Source organism: Epinephelus fuscoguttatus, linkage group LG23 (genome assembly GCF_011397635.1).
Source record: "Epinephelus fuscoguttatus linkage group LG23, E.fuscoguttatus.final_Chr_v1".
Lineage (NCBI taxonomy): Eukaryota > Metazoa > Chordata > Actinopteri > Perciformes > Serranidae > Epinephelus > Epinephelus fuscoguttatus.
In genome coordinates this window covers 35391484-35409822 of record NC_064774.1, presented here as the reverse complement: position 1 = coordinate 35409822, position 18339 = coordinate 35391484, and the positions used below count along the sequence as shown (strand labels likewise).

The following is an 18339-nucleotide window of genomic DNA, read 5'->3' as shown; positions in this document are numbered from 1 at the left end:
GTTGTATAAGGGGAAACTGTGAGGGGGAATACAGGGGCACAATTGTGGACTTGTGTAAGCAAAACCACCTAATGCTGAACATCTCAAAGACCAAAACAATGGTCATTGACTTTAGGAGGAAGTAGGGCATTAACAGAAAAGTCGATTTGTCGACCTGTCAACGTCAGTGGCACAAGTCGACCCCCCCCCCCCCCCCCCCGGGAGGAGTCGACAAGTCGTGTGTTTTTTCCCCCTCTCTCTCTCTCTCTCTCTCTCTCTCTGTGTGCTTGTGTACAGAATGCAATCGCTGCCTCTGATTGGCTTATGCTAATACTTTATCCTTGACTTAACCAATAGTCATAGTCCCTTCATAAAAAGGGTGGTAACGTTACTTGGCGCGTAGAGGGGAAATTAACTCAGACCACAACAAGACAAGAGACATGGCTGCAGAGAACCTAGAAGGTGATAGGCCTGAGAAAACGCCTGAAGGCCCGAACATACTCGGGCGGAAGGTACGTGGAACGGACTCCACGGAGGTCCGCACGGACTCAAAGCGGACGTCCGCAAGCCCTGTGCGCGCAAAGCTCAGATTTTACGACTGCACAGACTCCGCTTTGCGCACCAGTGACTGCTCGGCATGTATTTTTCACATTGCAGGGATTTTTTTACAGGAAACTACAACGCGGAAGTGCACTCGACTATGAAAGCCTGAATGACTGCGGACATTCCTCGTGGAGCCCGCTCCGCTAATAGTACGCCCGAGTATGTTCAGGCCTGAGAGTGACAGACACACATCACATGTGTGGAGATACGTCACTTTCCTCCGCCGTGTCAATGTGATGACGTCATCAAATGACTTTTCGACTCGACTTAGACTTTAATGACAGATAAGTCGACCTGAAAAAAATCTAAGTCGTTAATGCCCTAGGAGGAAGAGGACCAAACCAGTCCCCGTCTCCATACAGGGAACAGAGGTGGAGCTTGTGTCTAACAGGGCTCGACAGCGCAAGCATTTCACTCGCATTTGCGAATAAAAATAGGTGTGTGCGAACTGTAAAAAATATTTAGGGGCACATGTGCGCATAAAAAATCAGCTGAAGCAGCCTATATTTTTGTCAATAAAAAAAATATGATAATCTAACCGCAAATATTGGAGAAACTCCAGCCGCCTTCCCTCTTCCCTCTTCCCACGGTGACACGGTTATGGGCAGTTTTCCAAGCCACTGTCGGCACAATGAATATAACGACCGGGGTCCACCGGGCACGTCAGTGGCGCGACACGTCTGCAGCGTGAGTCCCGTAGCAGCTCGCCCCCCTTAATCAATTACAGCAGCTCCACCGGCAACGGGAGCGGCGCGACAACCCCCGTCTGCCACGTGACAACTCTCTATTTTACGCGGCTCTTCTATTTTTGTCGCGCTACGCTCCCCTACGCGACCCTCCAGCAGATAAAAACTACATGAAATAGTGTGCTAAACGAGCACAATGTGTTTTCAAATGAATAAACCATTATCAGAGGTGATATGTGATGATTTTTTTTCATGCATTTACCCATGTTTATCTGTGACATTGTGTAAATGTCTGTGGCGGACATTTGAAAGCGAGTAGATGACAAACAGTACAGTAAACTTGTAGATAACGCAAAAATATGTAATAGCTTAGGTGGAAAATGCTTTAACATTTCATGCAGCCTACATGCAGCCTCTCGGCTCAGCAAACGGTAAACAACCCCGCTGGCTTCTCTACGTGACACTTCTGTATGCAGTCAGTGGAGCCCATATGAATACGCCGTGACGCTACACTGACGTGACGCTTAGTTTGCAGCCGGTGGAGCCCGGCCGTTAGTCCCACTGTCAGCAGGGTGGAAATAAGTCAAAGTGTGGCGGAGGCAGGGACGGTTTTTGCTATTGGCAATGTGGGTGACCGCCCAGGGCGCAATCTATGTGAGGGCGCACGAGCACCCTCCAAAACAAAACAAAACAAAACAAAAATTCAGTTTTCTAGACTACCGCTCATTTCCACGTCAAGTTAGTGGAGTGGGGCGCCCCTGTTATCACGGCGGTTGTGGGTTGAATGGGGGTCACAGACAGGAATACGGCAGAGGATCATAGTGCACAAGATAACGGCTTACCGGTGACAGAGAAGTCCGACTCCAGGTCCAGTAATTTCCTCTTTCGTTGGTGTCATGACTGCCCAGTAGTACATGGACACATAGACCGCGGAACCGGGGGGGGGGGCATGGCCCGGGTAACTTTTGTACTCTGACATAGAGGGCTGCACTGGGATTGGGTCCCGCCAGGTCCCCATGAAAGAGTAGAAGAATAAGAAAAAGAAGAAGAAGAAGATGTAGCCTAGCGACAGGATGTCAACACAGGAACTTGGTGCACATGCATGAGCGTTTCCACTCCATATTTATTCATAAATGGACGAATATGCCCTGAACCAGCTTTCATACCAATTTGCCGCTTGCTCCATCTGTCTATCTGTCAGACGAGCTGTCATTACGCGTGACTACTACGCATGTCTGCGCGCTATTTATAACTCACTGTGTGAACCTATGTTGCATCATAAAGATTTGCCCCCTCGTAATTTTTAACCGCCCCCTCAGTAACTTCATCCTGGCGCCGGGCTTGCCTTAACCTCAATCACTGCGTGATTCTATAAAGGTAGAAAAATAAATAAATACAGAGGAGGAGAATAGAATATGAAACAGCCTTTATATCATTAAAAACTAAATGAAAACAACGAAATAGGAACCCTATTCCTGACCAGTGCGTTAAGACATGCAGACCAGGGAAACGAAATAAACAACCCCATGAATCTCTTTATTAATAGCCTATAAAATGACGTGTTTTCTCCTGCGAGCCGGGAGAAGACACAAAATCAGAGTTTTGCGGGAGCGGGTGGGAGTGGACATACACATTGCGGTTGCGGGCGGTAATGGTCAGAAATTCAGCGTTCTGGTTACTTTTCAGTAACTGCGCAGCTGCGCTTGTTTTGTTGTTGGGTGTGTGTGTGTGTGTGTGTGTGTGTGTGTGTGTGCGCGCGCGCGGCTCTGCACATCAGTCTGATATGAGTGCTGACTTGTGATGATAATGAATATGATGTTGATTTAGATTCAAGGCAGCAAGATGAGTTTTGGTTGTGGTTGTGGACTGGATGTACTTTGTTGTTTGCTATAGTTTCATCTGTGCGTTTATGTGTAAATAGGCTTGGCCTGTTGTGTGTGAATGTTAGAGTGGGATCAGAGGGGTTAATCTGAGCAAGCATGTGTTCGTGTTCGTGTTCATGCGTGTACTGTAGATGTGACTGTGTGGCGTCGGAATAAGAAAACGCAACATTATTTAATACATCAGTAATATTGTTTGTTTCAATGCATATGCTCCATTGCATTGCCGCAGTACCGGTGCTGGGCAGGGTGGAAGTAAGTCCTGCAGAGTTTCAGAGGACCTGGAGAATGTTTTAGGATAGTAGTAACATTATATCAGATAATCATATTGCAAAGATAATATATGTAAGATAATAACCTTAAAGACAAAATTAAATTGCAATACTTTTTCAAAACTTGATGATTTTACCTTTCTGTACATTTTGTATACAAATTCATTAAATAATTTTGCTTGTAAATGTCTCTTTGCATCAAGTTTATTACAGAAAACACATTATTTGATCAATTTACATTGTGCCCCTAAAGTTCTTTGTGCACTCCTTACTTTTTCAACTTAGGAGCACATGTGCTCCTTGGGAAAAAAGTTAGCGTCAAGCCCTGTCTAACTACAAGTATTAAGGAGTACAGTTGGATAACAAACTGGACTGGTTCAGCCACATTGAGGCAGTATATAAAAAGGGTCAAAGCAGGCTGTATTTTCTTAGAAGGCTTCCATCTTTTAATATCTGCAAACCACTGCTGTGCTCCTTCTATAAGACTGTGGTAGCCAGTGCTCTGTTCTTTGGTGTGGTGTGCTGGGGGGTGGGTGCTCGTGCATCAGACAGAAATAGACTCAATAAACTGATTAAAAAGGCAAGCACCACCATTGGCACTACTCAGGACTGGGTTGAGCAGGTGGCTGAAGTGAGGATGCTGAGAAGAATGAATGCTATAATGAACAATGACTTCATGCCCTGGAGGTGTTTCGGCAGACCACTGTCAGTGGCAGGCTGATCCCACCAAGATGTAAGACTGAACGGTATCGAAGGTCTTTCCTGCCAGATGCCATCAAGCTGTTTAATGTGCAATTAGTGTGCAATAACTTCTCAATCCCTCTATGTGCAATAACTCCAGCACTTTAGCATTTATCCTATTTATTTAATCTATCAGTACATTATTTTTATTCATTTGTTTTTATTTATACTTTTAGTAGTAATTAGTTTTTTTAGGCATCGTCTATTTTTTTTAGCTTTTAGCTTTCTTTTAGCTTTTTATATTTTACTAAACCTGTTATGTAGATAGATCTGTGTTTTTATTTTTCTGTGTGCAATGAATGAGTGAATGTATGATGCTGCTGTAATATTGCAATTTCCTGCCAAGGATTATTAAAGTATCTATCTATCTATCTATCTAGACACCCATCACTACATCTGTGTGTATACAACACTCAGTACTACCTGTTTTTAATGAGGCTGTCTGGATCAACACACTGTTACTACTTTTAAGTACAAACTGAAGTTTTTTGAGGGTAAAGGTTGACCAACTTTTAATTACTTTAATGTGATTTGTGTCTGTTTCTAATTTTGAGAACACACAGCTTTATTTGGTTTGTTGGCTTCTTTATTTGTCTGTATGTCAGCAGGATGACAAAAAAATGGCCCACTTAGCAGCTGCTCTGGAGCTTTCAGTCATATCACATGATCTTTGCCTACTTGTGTGGAAATGTACACATTTGAATCCCCACCCGTTTTTTAACACTGCAAAGACTGCCACTGCTTTTTCTCAACTCAAACCTCAGTTTATGAGCCAATGTGGATGAGAAGTCCTTTAAGTGCTTAAAAATATCAATCCATCCATTTTCATCCTCTTATCTGGGTTGCGAGGGCAGCAGGCTGAGCAAAGTACTCCAGACGTCCCTCTCATCAGCAAAGCTTTCTAGCTTCCCATTGGGGATCCCGAGGTGTTCCCATGCCAGATAAGATATATAATCCCTCAAGTGTGTTTTGGGTCTGCTCCAGGGCCTCCTACCAGTTGGACGTGGCTTGAACACCTCCAACAGGAGGCCCCCCAGAGGGCATCTTGATCAGATGCCCGAACCACCTCAACTGGCCCCTTTTGATGCGAAGGAGCAGTGGCTCTACTCCGAGCTCTCTCCAGAAGTCTGAGCTCCTCACCCTGTCTCTAAGGCTGAGCTGAGCTACAGAGGCCACTTGTATCCACAATCTCATTCTTTTGGTCACTACTCAAAGCTCATGACCATAGGTGAGGGTTGCCACATATAGGGACTGGTAAATCAAAAGCTTTGCCTTCTAGCTCAGCTCTCTTTTCACCACGACTGTCTAGCGCAACCCTCACTGATTAACAAGACTCCTTGGCTTGAGGCAGTAACTCTCTACTAACCCAGAGAGGGCAATCCACCTTTTTCCAGCACAGAACCATGGCCTCAGACTCAAAAATATGAAGGGCATTTCTCTATTTTGTTATAATCAAAATTCATAACAACCCCACCAATAAGGCACGCAGTCACTGAGGCTGTTTGTCAGGAGGTTTATTAATTTATGTACACGCATGTCTGTCACCGAGGCGGAGACTGTCTGAGATATACAACAGAGTAGAAAATATATAAGGTGCAAAAACAAGGACTGATGCATGAGAACTCCCACCCCCCTCCATCCCCGACACAAAGCTCTATACAGCAGGTTCGCATTTACTGACATCAGACATCTTGCTCAGTTAGAAGCCTCGCTGAGCCAAAAGGGAATCAAAATTAAGTATATACTTAACTAAATACTTGTAGATATAACTCCCCAGATGCTGTCTTCATGCTAACATGATGAATACACTCTACAGCTGGCAGACTTGTGGGATATGGGTTTGAAAACAGGAAGGGAAAAGGAAATACTTACATGAGTAAGGAGCAGTTGGCACAAATGTGCTGTATGTAGTGTGTCACTGTGGCAGTAGTGATTGCTAATGCTAATTCCATAAAAAATCCAGATAAAGCACCATGTATGTATACATAGCATTATCAGCACAACAGCAAGCATAACAGCATAAGCAATGGAACAAAATATTAAAAAAGCACCATAAAATGTGACATTAATGAGAGAGAGAGAGAGAGTGTGTGTGTGTGTGTGTGTGTGTGTGTGTGTGTGAAGCAGTCTGAAAATCAAAGTCACAGTCTTTAATTCAACAGTACACACAGCAATTTAAGTTTACAGCAATTGCCTCTATTTCAGTCAGTGTAATGGTGATGGGTTTGGAATGTGCCTTGGAGGCACTGAGAGAGACAGCACCCATGCACACGCATACACACACAAACTACACACAGAGCCAGATCACAGCACTACAGTAAACCAGTGGCGTGATCAGAGGAGCTGGACCAAGGCTCTTGAATGAGGGACTAACATCAGCCATAGCGGTTGAGGTTTCTGAGTTTTCCAATGCAAATCTAAGGGCAGTCACGCCTCGGTCTGTCCTTCCCAGCTTTACCAACACTAACACACACCCTGCTAGAGTGTGACTACAGTCTAATAACAGCCATCATCATCACACTAAGGGACTATTTAGAGAGGCACAATTAACAAGATACCCCTGAAACAGCGTGGCTAAAGCTGCACTGGGTGACTGAATACTGACAGTTACCAGTTGTGACAACAGGTTTCAGTCAGGGGGCGGTGAAGTGAGGCATCGGTTATGTTCATTGCTAGCTTAAATACTCCTTGTTTAAACACTAATTTTGCAGCTGCCTGCCAGATCTGTGGCTATTAGCTAATTACCATTTGACTTTATCAGTCTGACATTGAGTTGGTTTTTGAGTAGGTTACTTGTTTTGGTTTGGCCATAACTAATCTGTAGAGAGTGACATATCCATCTTACTAAAATCATATTTATTTATCTTCAGTCAGTGATGTTTGTTGTTGCTAAAGGCAGTTAAATTATGTCCACTTTAGAGTTTCTGTAAGGGCTCATTTATGCTCAATGTCAGATACATATACAGACACAGACGAAGCCTTCTGTTGTGCTCTATGTTGCACGTTTTCTGAAAGCTTACAGATACAGACGAAACGGAGCAGTACCACCAGCGATCATGGAGGCAGTGTAGCATAGTTCAAATGAGTTACGTCGTAGGAGATGCTGAAGACATTTAAAAAATAGTAGAAATGAACAATACGTTTATATAATGACAAGAATTCTCCATCCACATGTGATGTATTTTCAGGGTTCCCACACATTTTCATGGACAAAATTTTAAAACTTTTTCATGACTGTCCCAGGACGCTTAATAGGGGTGAAAGAAATAATCAGTTCTTAATTCTACAATAAAGATTTGAAGCTGAAGCCCCACTATAGAGAACAGATCCCAGTGTACAAGTGAACCACTACATCACTGGTGATTGAGACAGAAGACCATAAATATAAAGGGAAGCTGATATTCAACCTACTGTGGGTCATCACAGTAAGTGCAGATGAATGGTGTTTGGCTTCCCCCCTTGTTGCCCCCAGCACCCAGACCTCTGCCACTGGACAGGCGGGTAGCTCCAGAGGAATTCAGACACTGACACACTGCAATGACACACAGCTGGTTGAATATCAGTAAAGTTTCTCTGTTTCCCTTCACTGGTCCCTGTGAAGCAGAGTAGGTCTTTATTCACTGTTATAATCATTAAAAAGCAAAAGTAGCATGCGTATTCAGTAAACTATACCTTCAGTCGCTAATGTTAGCTAACCCTACACTTTTCAGGGTTTGATTTTGGTTTTGGAACGAGGAAGAAATGTATTTGTCCTTCCAACCCCTGTGGGGGACGAGTATCATTAATACACAATGTGCTCCAGGCAAAACTTTTAGCTCAAAACCTGCAAAATCAGTCTGAAAATGAAGAAAATCCGAAACCATTGCATGGGAGTCATTAGCACAGCTATGTAGTTGTTGGACCCTTGTAGGAGCTGGCCGATGCTATGCTATGATTGATACAGTATGCTGTGTTTTAAAAGTAGCAAGCAGTCACACAGTGAGAAAAATGTATCATTTATAGAATTTTGATGAAACGTGATGCATCGATAATTGTTTTATCATCAAATCGTTGCCCTCTGAATCATAATTGAATCGAATTGTGAGGTGCCTGGAGATTTCCTAACACTTTATAACATTTTTTTTAGCCTTGTCCCACTTGGCTGGCATTTTTCAAACATATCAGAAACTCTATTCAAACATAATTTCAGGTAGGTGGCATACATGAAGAGAAGGATGGAACATGGTGGGAAAATGAAGAAACCTACATGATAGTTAGCAAAACGTCACAAATTGACGTATTAGAGCTACATTACGTCAACAGCTACAAGAAGTGAATTTTCTGTTATATTACATTACGTGGAAGATAATTCACGACAGATTACCGCAACAACTTCATTTGACACAACAAAAAATTATTGACTTTTCCAAATCTTTCAATGATTTCTACTAATTTTATGACTTTTCTAGATTTTCCATGACTGTAGGAACCATGTATTTACAGGCCTTACAGACCACCACTGTCTACGACGCTGCCTCCATTATAAGATGGGGGCGGCAGTAGCTCAGTCCATAGGGACTTGGGTTGGGAACCGGAGGGTCGCCTGTTCAAGTCCCCATCCGGACCAAAAAAAATATGGAGCGTGGACTGGTGGCTGGAGAGGGGCCAGTTCACCTCCTGGGCACTGCAGAGGTGCCCTTGAGCAAGGCACCGAACCCCCCAACCGCTCGGGGCGCCTCACCAAGGGCAGCCCCCTCACTCTGACATCTCTCCACTTTGTGCATGTATAGGTCCTGTTTGTGCATGTGTGTGTCTTTCAGACCTGTGTGTAATTGACAAACAAGAGTGAAAACATTGAATCCCCCTCAGGGGGATTAATAAAGTAAATAAACTTAAACTTAAGATTCAATATTATGGCCTCCTCCACCGTCACCTCGTATGTTATTGTGTGAAACTGTTGACTCTGCCCTCTAAGTCCCATCTATTGGCTGTTGAAACTGATGTTATCTATTTTCGTATGCAAATGGAGTATAAATGAGCCCTACGTTGTAGAGCTGCTTCCATCTCATTCATGTTTATGTCTTTTTTTTTTTTATTAATGTAGCTAGCTAGCCTGGTATTGGTTGATGTTTCCAACCAGGGGAAAACAGATATCAGTGTGCACAGCACCAAATCAAAGAGGTGGGAAGCATCTCAGAGGTCTGGAACCAGGCTTATTTGTGAGCAGATTTAGTATGTTCTTTGTAGTGCTGCACGATTTGATAAAAATGTGTGATTGCGATTTGAGTGGACAATATCGCAATTTGCGATTGCGATTACAATATAATAAAAAAATGGTATCATTAGTCTTCTTGCTTATTTCAGTGTTTCCCCTACATTATATCAGGGGGCACTGACCTGACCTGACATAGTTATTGTTATGGACAGTGTAAATGACCATCAACAGACGCAGCACGGCACTGTACCCCCAGCGGAGCGAGCCTGTGTTGTGTTCAGGCGTTGTTGCGCCATAGCACAACACAGCAGCATGTCAAGTGGGCCGAAACCGAGCAAAATTACTCAATTTTTAATTTGTTATTATATAGTTTGTTATGGAGTCCATGATTCCCCCGTGACACTTACAAATGTTTGCGTAACTGTGCTGGGATGTTGTTTTATGAGGCTCTGGCGGCTTTCAGTTGTCCCTTTGTCTTTAACGTTACACGGCTCGGCTTTCTCTTGCTTGCATTCTTCCTACTTTCCTCTGTGCTGTCTCAAGTGCTGATATAGATTGATCGTGTTGCCGCGGGACGTGGCGACTTTAACTTTTAAACTTTTACACAGCACGTCTTTCTGTTCAATGTCGCCGTACCTGAATCCAAAGTATTGCCATATAATAGATGTTGCGTTTTTTTCGCCACCAACTCAGTCTTTTCATGGTCGTGCTCATGCTGTTCTTCACCGTCTATGTTGGTCACTGCTTGTGGGCATAATGTCAACAAACTCCACACACTACAGGAGAGGTAGTCACATTCACAGGCACACACGTTAACATTTATTTACATTAAATTGCAAATCGCAGCATTTTATGCGGTTATGTAATCGCACAGCCTGACATCGCAATTGCGATTGCAATTAGATTAATCATGCAGCACTAGTTCTTTGTAACTATGCTACAAGAGCCCCCTTACCTGATCTTGTTTTTGTGTATTGAATACTTAATATTGGAGTGCAAAAATCAGATCCTCTCTGTTTGTGGTAGTATTCATTCAACATTTTTGAGTCAAAAAATTATATTCTACATTTTGGCACCCCTGCAGGCACAGAAAATATAGACAGGAAGTAAAACAGTTACCAGGTAGGTTCGAACAAAACATATTTCATTGATTTCTAATTAATTCCTTTCTGTGTGTAAAAATGTCCTTACACTGTCCCAAATATAACCAAGTAAAAAAAATGAATATCTTCTTTATTAATGGGATGGGACACTCTTGTGTGTTACATACCCTACTTTTGATTTTAATAAAACAAAAATAAAACAAAACAAAAAAACAAAAAAACCCCCAAAAGGTAAACAACTACACTGCTTTGCATAAATCAGCCCTCTTTAAACATGTCAACATGTCTAACAGCCATACTGATCAACCTCCACAGTTCATTATGTTTTTTGAGTCTGGATGATCTTTAGAATGATTCTGCTTTTTCAAAAGCCCCTTAAAGAGATAGTTCAGATTTTCTGAAGTGAGGCTGTGTGAGGTACGTATCCATCGTCAATGTATTACATACAGTAGATGTCAGTTGGCACATCCCCAGTTTGGTGAATCAGGCTGAAGTCCTATATGGGAGCTAAGCAATCTACTGCTGATTTTATCCACCCAAAAGAAGTCCCACCTAAAAAAATCAATATCAGTTTATGTGTGCATTGTATTAAGAGTTTTTCCTCACTTTACCTGTCACAGACAGTGATTTACGACTGGAAAATTAGGTTGTTACTTTTACTTCACTGAAAAAAACAGTGATTTAATATTCCTGAACACAGAAGCTGCTGGTCTACTGCTGCCTCTAACAGTTATTTTATTTGTGTTATTGTGTGACTTTGGCATTTAAAAGAGTTAGTTTGGATTCACCAAAGTCACAAACTATCTAATTGATCAAAGCAACGACCAGCAGCTCCTGTGTTCAGCGAGCTAAAATCCCTGTTTTTGTCGAGGGAGACTAGTGGCTTTGACGAGAGCATAGATGGGGAACTGAAGTTGTCAACGGCTTCCCCATCAGAACAGGCAGTCTACTGGAAAGGTAAAGCGCTGAAAATTTTCTCAGTATAGTGTATACTTAATCTGATATTTATTTTCTTAGGAGGGACTTTTTTTAGGTGGTTAAAATCTGTTTTATTGTTGACCTCTCCACAGCAGTACATTGCTTATTCTCCATGTCAGATAATGGATAAGTACCTCAAATAACCCCACTTCAAATAATACAAACTATTCCTTTAAAGAGGAGCTGCATTGTTATTCAGCTGGTGTGTGTTCTGATTACCGTGATGTACTTTGTTTGCTGATGCCGACACCCATGAATGAGAACAATAAACGGTGTAGGAGATGGGATTCTGTGGAGTGCCACAAATTCAACAAAAAAAAAACCCCTTTAAATATATCAACATAAATAAAGGGAAGCTAGTATTTCCTCTAAACATTTACAAATAAATACTTGGTTTTGACCTTTTTGAACCCAAACAGTCAAACAGGTTTGAGTGAAAAGGATAAAAAGGTGGTTGCTTGAAAAGAAAGTACAGCGGACGACACAAGTTGCACAACTTAGTATACTAAGCATGCTTAATGGCAAAACTAGTTAAAAAGGTTGCCTGTGTATATTTTGGTAGTGACAGCAACTGGTTTTGTTCACGTGGATGCTTGTGTGCTCCTCAACCCACTCTCTGACAGTATAAACAAATAAATATATAAACAATTTCTTAAAAAGAGAAAAAAGAACTGAAGGTGAGACTGATAAGAGGGGTCAGGTGGTTTATGTGCCGGTCTTCTGCTCCCATTCCTGCAAAACAAACACAGAGAGACAACAGGTTGTCATCACCACAGCAATTTTTTGGAATAAAGGACAATAAGGGTTAAAAGTAAAATAAATAATGCAAACCTAATAAAATTATATACAAAACTGATAAAAGATAAAGATAAAAAATATATATTTTAAATCTAGGAGTAATTAATGGACATCTGTGCCAAAAATTCTCTGAAAGCCTTCTTAAAGGAGTATTTCAATGCTGGAAAGATGGCCTTTTAATAACACTAGAATGTCTCTGCAATAGAAAGACAAAAATACTTGAAATTGGTGCTACAGAACCAGAGAAAACAGAGGTAGGGACACTTTTGCTTAAGAGGGAGAAAACCTACAATTACCAGAATGCACTGGCGGCTTGAGTGACGGGTAATACGAAAATGCGGAAGTATAGCCTGCAGTTTGAGCAACAGCCCAAGAGACGGCAAAATTCCACCAGATGACAGGATTTTGAGGGCAAGGAGGGATATCTAGGTACTGGTTAGATGGAAGGAAGTTTACTGCAGTTTATTTACACATACTACCCACACTGTTCTGATACCAAGCTTCTTGCAAACTAGCAGAGTATCTCTTTTAAGATATTGCATTCAGGAGAATGAGATCGATGCAAGGTCATGATGACCTTGACTTTTGAACATCAAAATCTATTTGCTTCATCCTTGAGTCCAAGTGGAGTCATCCTTGCGTCTAAGTGGGCTCAAGGATGACTCCACTTGGACTCAAGGATGAAGCAAATAGATTTTGCCAAATTTTAAGAAATTCTGTCAAAGCATTCTTAAACTATCAAGTTCATGAGAATGGGACGGACGACAACCTGAAAACACGATGCCTCCAGCCACAACTATTGCTGGCGCTTTGGCATTAAAAAATTAAAATAATGATTTACAAGAATGACATTTTCAGCCTGATCTAGTCTCAAGCCTGTAATTAAATCAAGAAAAGAATAAATAAAACTTGTTATCCTGATGCATTAGTGATTTTGATAAGAAGTACCATAACTAATTACTTAAAGGGGAATTTGTTGTGTAATAAATGTTCAAAGCATCAACACCAACATATGCTTATTCTGTAATTGAACTACCTCAGTTTCTGCTCTTCTTGTCACCCACCTTGTCTTGGCATTGATGACCCTCTTAATCCCAGCATCTCTGATTTTCCTCATCCTCACTCCTCATGACATAATATCTATTTTATTTATTTATTTTTACATAAGTTGTAGCATATTCTAGCTACAGAACTTGTTTGACTCAGCAATGTTTTGTAAGTTTGAGCCATGTGTTTATTAAGGTCTGAAATAAAACAAGATGAGAACTTAAATATTCCCTGCACTTTCTGTCATGTAGTATGCTTGCTTATCCTAGGAAGTAATTAGAAATGACTACATTGAGGTAGTAGCCTAGTGAGAACAGGGTGTTGGGGGAATCACTTTTTTCCTCTATTTCATCAAACCACAGTTTTTGCAAGTTCCTGCAATTTTTGCAAGTTCCCGCAATTTCATCGCATGAAATTGCATAAATATCCTGCATATTCCATCACATTTTTTAAGAAAACGTGCCGCATAATCAAGGATTTTTGCCCGCAACAATCACAAAAAAACTCCGCATTTTTTTGGAAGGACTGTAAATAAATTGTTTCCCCTCCCGTGCTTTTATACTGGGACAAGGACAGTAGTCTAATAAATGGCCTAGCTGAGCTATAACTGTACCTCCACTTAACTGTGCATGTAAACGCACTGACTGCCGATGTGCTGGTGTATTGTACCCACAGCTCATATGGATGTACCAAAGCCAGCCTGATATTAGCAAACTATTCTTCATTGCTGTATTCCCTGTCTGCATTGTGAGCTCTGACCTTTGCCTTCCTGAGGACGTGTCCCCGGACTGGTGAGACCTTCTGGCTGCCCTGCTGCCGGCGGAGCAGTGAGGCACTGTTGACCGGCAGTGGTCCGGAGCAGGACTCTGTGTCACTGGTGTCACAGCTGGAGAAGGGAGAAGATTCAAGGTTCCGTCGCAGCATCGCCGGTGACTACACACATACAGACAGGGAAAAGAATTAGACAGCTAATGGCAGATAGCTTCAAGCTAGCAACATGTGATTTCTGAACTAGCGTTGAAGTATTAAAGCACCACAAATGAAACACAAGACAGTACAGGGTAGCAGGTGTTCCTAACCTGGATTCCAGAGGAGCTAGCTTTTGGTTCGATGGTGAGGCCCAGGGTGACCCCACCACTCAGGGCTTTCTTCAGACTCTCCTTCACTTCAGTTAGCTCCAGTTCCAAATTTACCCGCTCCTCCTCCCTCTGCTTGCAGTCCTGCTCCACTTTCTTCAGTCGCTCCGACAGTGAGGCGTGCGAACGTTTGCCTATTGGAGGAGGAGATGGGAACTGCTCTGTGAATGCCCCTTAAATAAACTTGGAGATGTAAGACAAAGTTTCTGTAATGAGCTTTTGTTACTCCTACCAACAGCAGCTTCCACTGCAGTGCGCAGGTCTCTCCTCTCTTTCTTCAGCTGGGTTAGATGGTTCCTTATCTCCTGCTTCTTCTTCATCAGCTCCTCCTCCTTGGCCTGCAGTCTCTTGGCATCAGCCTCCACGCGGTTCTTCCCATACTTACACTGGTCTGCATCTGCAAGAACAAAGACTTGGTGTGAAGAAGCTGGATCCAACAGGCTGAAATCCTGCAAGTCGACTGTCACATGACCCACTGTGAGCTTGTTGATGTTGTCTTATGTGGTATTTTATTTCAGAAACTAAAATTACTGCCCACAGTTGTATGCCTCCATGTATGAGTCAAGTTTCTCTTACAGTTTACATTCATGTCTGTGGAAAACAAGATTGCTTCACACACATCCTTCCCCCAACAGCACAGAAGATCTATACAATCAGTACAGTTTTAAGATTAGTGTCACTAATTTATTATCTGATGAAATGTCTCCGCTGCTGTTCCTGAGATATGATATTGAATAATGACCATAAAAGTACTTTTGCAGAATATTATGATGTCACAGTGATGTTGACCTTTGACCTTTTGATTATATTCATCACTTCATTATTTTACCCTATTAGTCGTGTGTGTACGTGTGTGTGACGTTTTGTAATAATTAGCATAAAAATTCTTGAGTTATCGCTGAGTCCAAGTGAATGTTTGTGCAAAATTTGTAGAAATTCCCTCAAGGTGGTCTTGAGATATGGTGTTCACAAGAATGAGACAGACAAGGTCACAGTGACCATTAACTTTGACCTATGACCACCAAAATCTGATCAGTTTACTGTTGATCCCAAGGGAATGTTTGTGTCAAATTTTAAGAAATTCTCTCAAGGCGTTCTTGAAATATCATGTTCACAAGAATGGGACAAACGTATGAACAGATGGACACCAGCGTGGAGGCATAAAAATGTTCCAGCAGACACATTTCAGTAGGATATGATGACTGATTACAGTCATTCCAATATTTGTATTCTTTTTTACTTGAATAGCAATGAGCTGTGTCCTCTTTCTTATCTGGTATTTCTAGATGCTTTTGCTGGATCATAGACCCACGTACAAATACTGAATCAATCAGAGGAATGGGACTTTTTCGTTCATGCTGAATAGAGGTGAAAGAAGAAACATGGCTACTACTTTATACAGTACAACTAGAGAAATTAGCGACTGAAAGTGCTGCCCTCAGCTGTCTATGTCAGTCCTTCAGGAGTGTAAAAGTTTCATAATAAAAATACATTGACAAGCATTCTATTTCATGTCACCATCTGCTGGTTGGCCATCATGATAAGAGTACGCATGTATAACGATGTTAATTCTACTACAGAGGATACTATCAAGTCACGTAAAATCTGTTAAGTTAATGTTTATGTTGATCATATCATGCCTTAGTTTAGTTTCATGTTTAGTCTTTCGTTGTCATGAGCACTTTTACATTAAGTTAAAGTCACTCATGTCTAGTCTCGTCTTGCACTTCCAGTTTTATTTTGTACTCACCTTTTCCCTCTCATTTCAGACCCTGACTTCCTCCCTTTGTGTGATTTTCCTGCCACTGTGATTGTCTCCCCACTCCTGTGTTCCCCCTACCTTATGTATAAATAGTCCTTGTCTCCCTTTGTCTTGTGTCAGTTCGTGTGTTCTGTTATGTTGATCAGGAGAGTACTGTCTAGCGGCCAAGCCATCCATGCATGTTACCAGGTTTTTGTTTCAAGTCTTTGTTTTGTTTGCGAGCCTTGGTACAACTGTTTGATCCTCCAAGAGAGCGTTTTTTGTTAGTAGTTTTATCGTCCTTGTGAGAGCTTTTATTTTGTACTTTTTCTCCTCCACTGAGAGTGCTTTTGTGTGTTTTTTCAAGTAAAGATTTTTGTTAAACTTCACTACCGTCTCCAGAGTGTGCATTTGAGTCCCAGTCTTTGGTGTCACGTTCTCGACAGAACGAACTGACATAATGGACTCAGCAGACTCTGAAACTGTGAGGAAAGCCTTACGTGCCCAGGGCACCCAACTGCATGAACATGAGGAACAGCTCTCTGCCATTAACCAAGGACTGAGGGGTCTCACCGACCAACAAGGGAATTTCCAATTCTCTGTTACCAACCAAGTGAACCACCTGGCAAGTCAATTAAATCTTCTCATTAACCACCTCAAAGGTGATTCCTCTGCTACACCTCCTACCATGCCATCTCCACCTGCTGTTGACGCGACTGCTGCTTTGGATCAAGCCAGGCCTCTGTCTCCTGGACTTCGCCTGGCTGCCCAAGAGAAGTTCTCTGGAGATTCCGGAGATTGTCGGCTATTTTTAGTACTGTGCGATTTGCATTTTAAACACAACCTGGCTGCCTTTGTGTTGGATCAGGCAAATATAGCCTTTATTATGTCCCATCTGACGGGCAGAACAGTGGCATGGGCCACGGCAGAATGGTCCAGAGACTCAGTTCTGTGCCAATTACTCACCAGGTTCACAGAGACTATGAGCCGAATTTTTGATCACTCCTCCCCAGCAAGGGAGGCTTCCAGAGTGCTCATGCAAATTAAGCAATGTGATCGGCAGGTAATAGACTATGCTATTGAGTTCAGGACATTCGCAGCAGACAGTGGGTGGAATACCCCTGCACTAATTGACGCTTTCATGAACGGTCTCACAGACTCTATTAAAGACCAGTTAGCACCTCCAGAGCTTCCCACTGATCTAGACTCCAGACTAGACGACACACTTCTGTTCATCTTTCACATCATCGTTCACACCATGCCAGGACCCTCTGGAGATCTACATCCCAAGCTCAATCGTCACCGGAGAGACCAGCGCCTCCTAAAGCTCCAGAGGAGCCCATGCAGTTGGGCAGGGCCAAAATCACTCCAAGGTGTGGCAGCGCTGGCTACGTGAGGGCTGCTGTTTCTACTGTGGCTAGCGAGCCGACTCTCCACCCTCAAATTCCCTTCTCATGCTCTGACTCAAGTCCAGGTAAAGGTTCATGGCCAGAATGTTAGTGGTTTCAGGAGCTGATGAAAACCTTATAAACTGGGGTATGGTTAAGAGACTTAACATTAAGGGTCCTATTTAGATGGTCTAAAACGCAAAGCGCCAGGCGTGCGGCGCATGGGCATGTCCCAGTCACTTGCTAGTTAGACAGTGCGTTTTCAGACTGTGTGCCATGGCGGAGAGTCTTAAAGGGTTGGACTTACTCTGTGAATTAGTCATGGGTGTGTTTTGGGCATATCATTCAATAAGCCAATCAGAGTGTTCCCTTTAAAAGAGGCGCGATTGGAGCGCACGGCGGAGAGATGGCGGACCTACCAACTGGAAAGATGAGCGTTTTACAGCTGAGGAGACAATAAATGTATCTCTATATCAACTGTCCTATCACATCTGACAGATCAAAGGGGATTGGCACCGTTTGGCACGCGTAATGGAAACCCAACCTGATTTGATTAACACAGCCGCAATCGAATAAATTCACATCCCTCTCAGCCAACCACAAACAGCCACAGCATCAGATAGGGAGTATATATTCAACATCTGTCATCTTAGAAAAGTCAAAAGAAAGAAACAGAGTGAGACTGCGAGAGAGAAACGCTGTCAACAAATTGTAAGTTATTCAATTTTATTTTAACCCGGGAGGTTAGAGAGCCCAGCTCCCTCTCCAGCATCCTGACCTCTCGGATTATGAT

General features: G+C 42.4%; 1 protein-coding gene across 1 annotated transcript in view; it reads right to left on the bottom strand.

Moving 5' to 3' along the window:
- Positions 1-5660: 5660 nt before the first annotated feature.
- afap1 (actin filament associated protein 1) overlaps positions 5661-18339 on the bottom strand; it is a 263294-nt gene continuing 250615 nt past the window's right edge. The window contains exons 17-20 of the mRNA XM_049568925.1: positions 14650-14814; positions 14361-14551; positions 14041-14214; positions 5661-12168 (exon numbers count right to left, since the gene is read on the bottom strand). Of these exons, the coding sequence (XP_049424882.1) occupies positions 12142-12168; positions 14041-14214; positions 14361-14551; positions 14650-14814 (557 nt within the window). The 3' untranslated portion in view covers positions 5661-12141. The remainder of the gene's footprint in view (positions 12169-14040; positions 14215-14360; positions 14552-14649; positions 14815-18339) is intronic.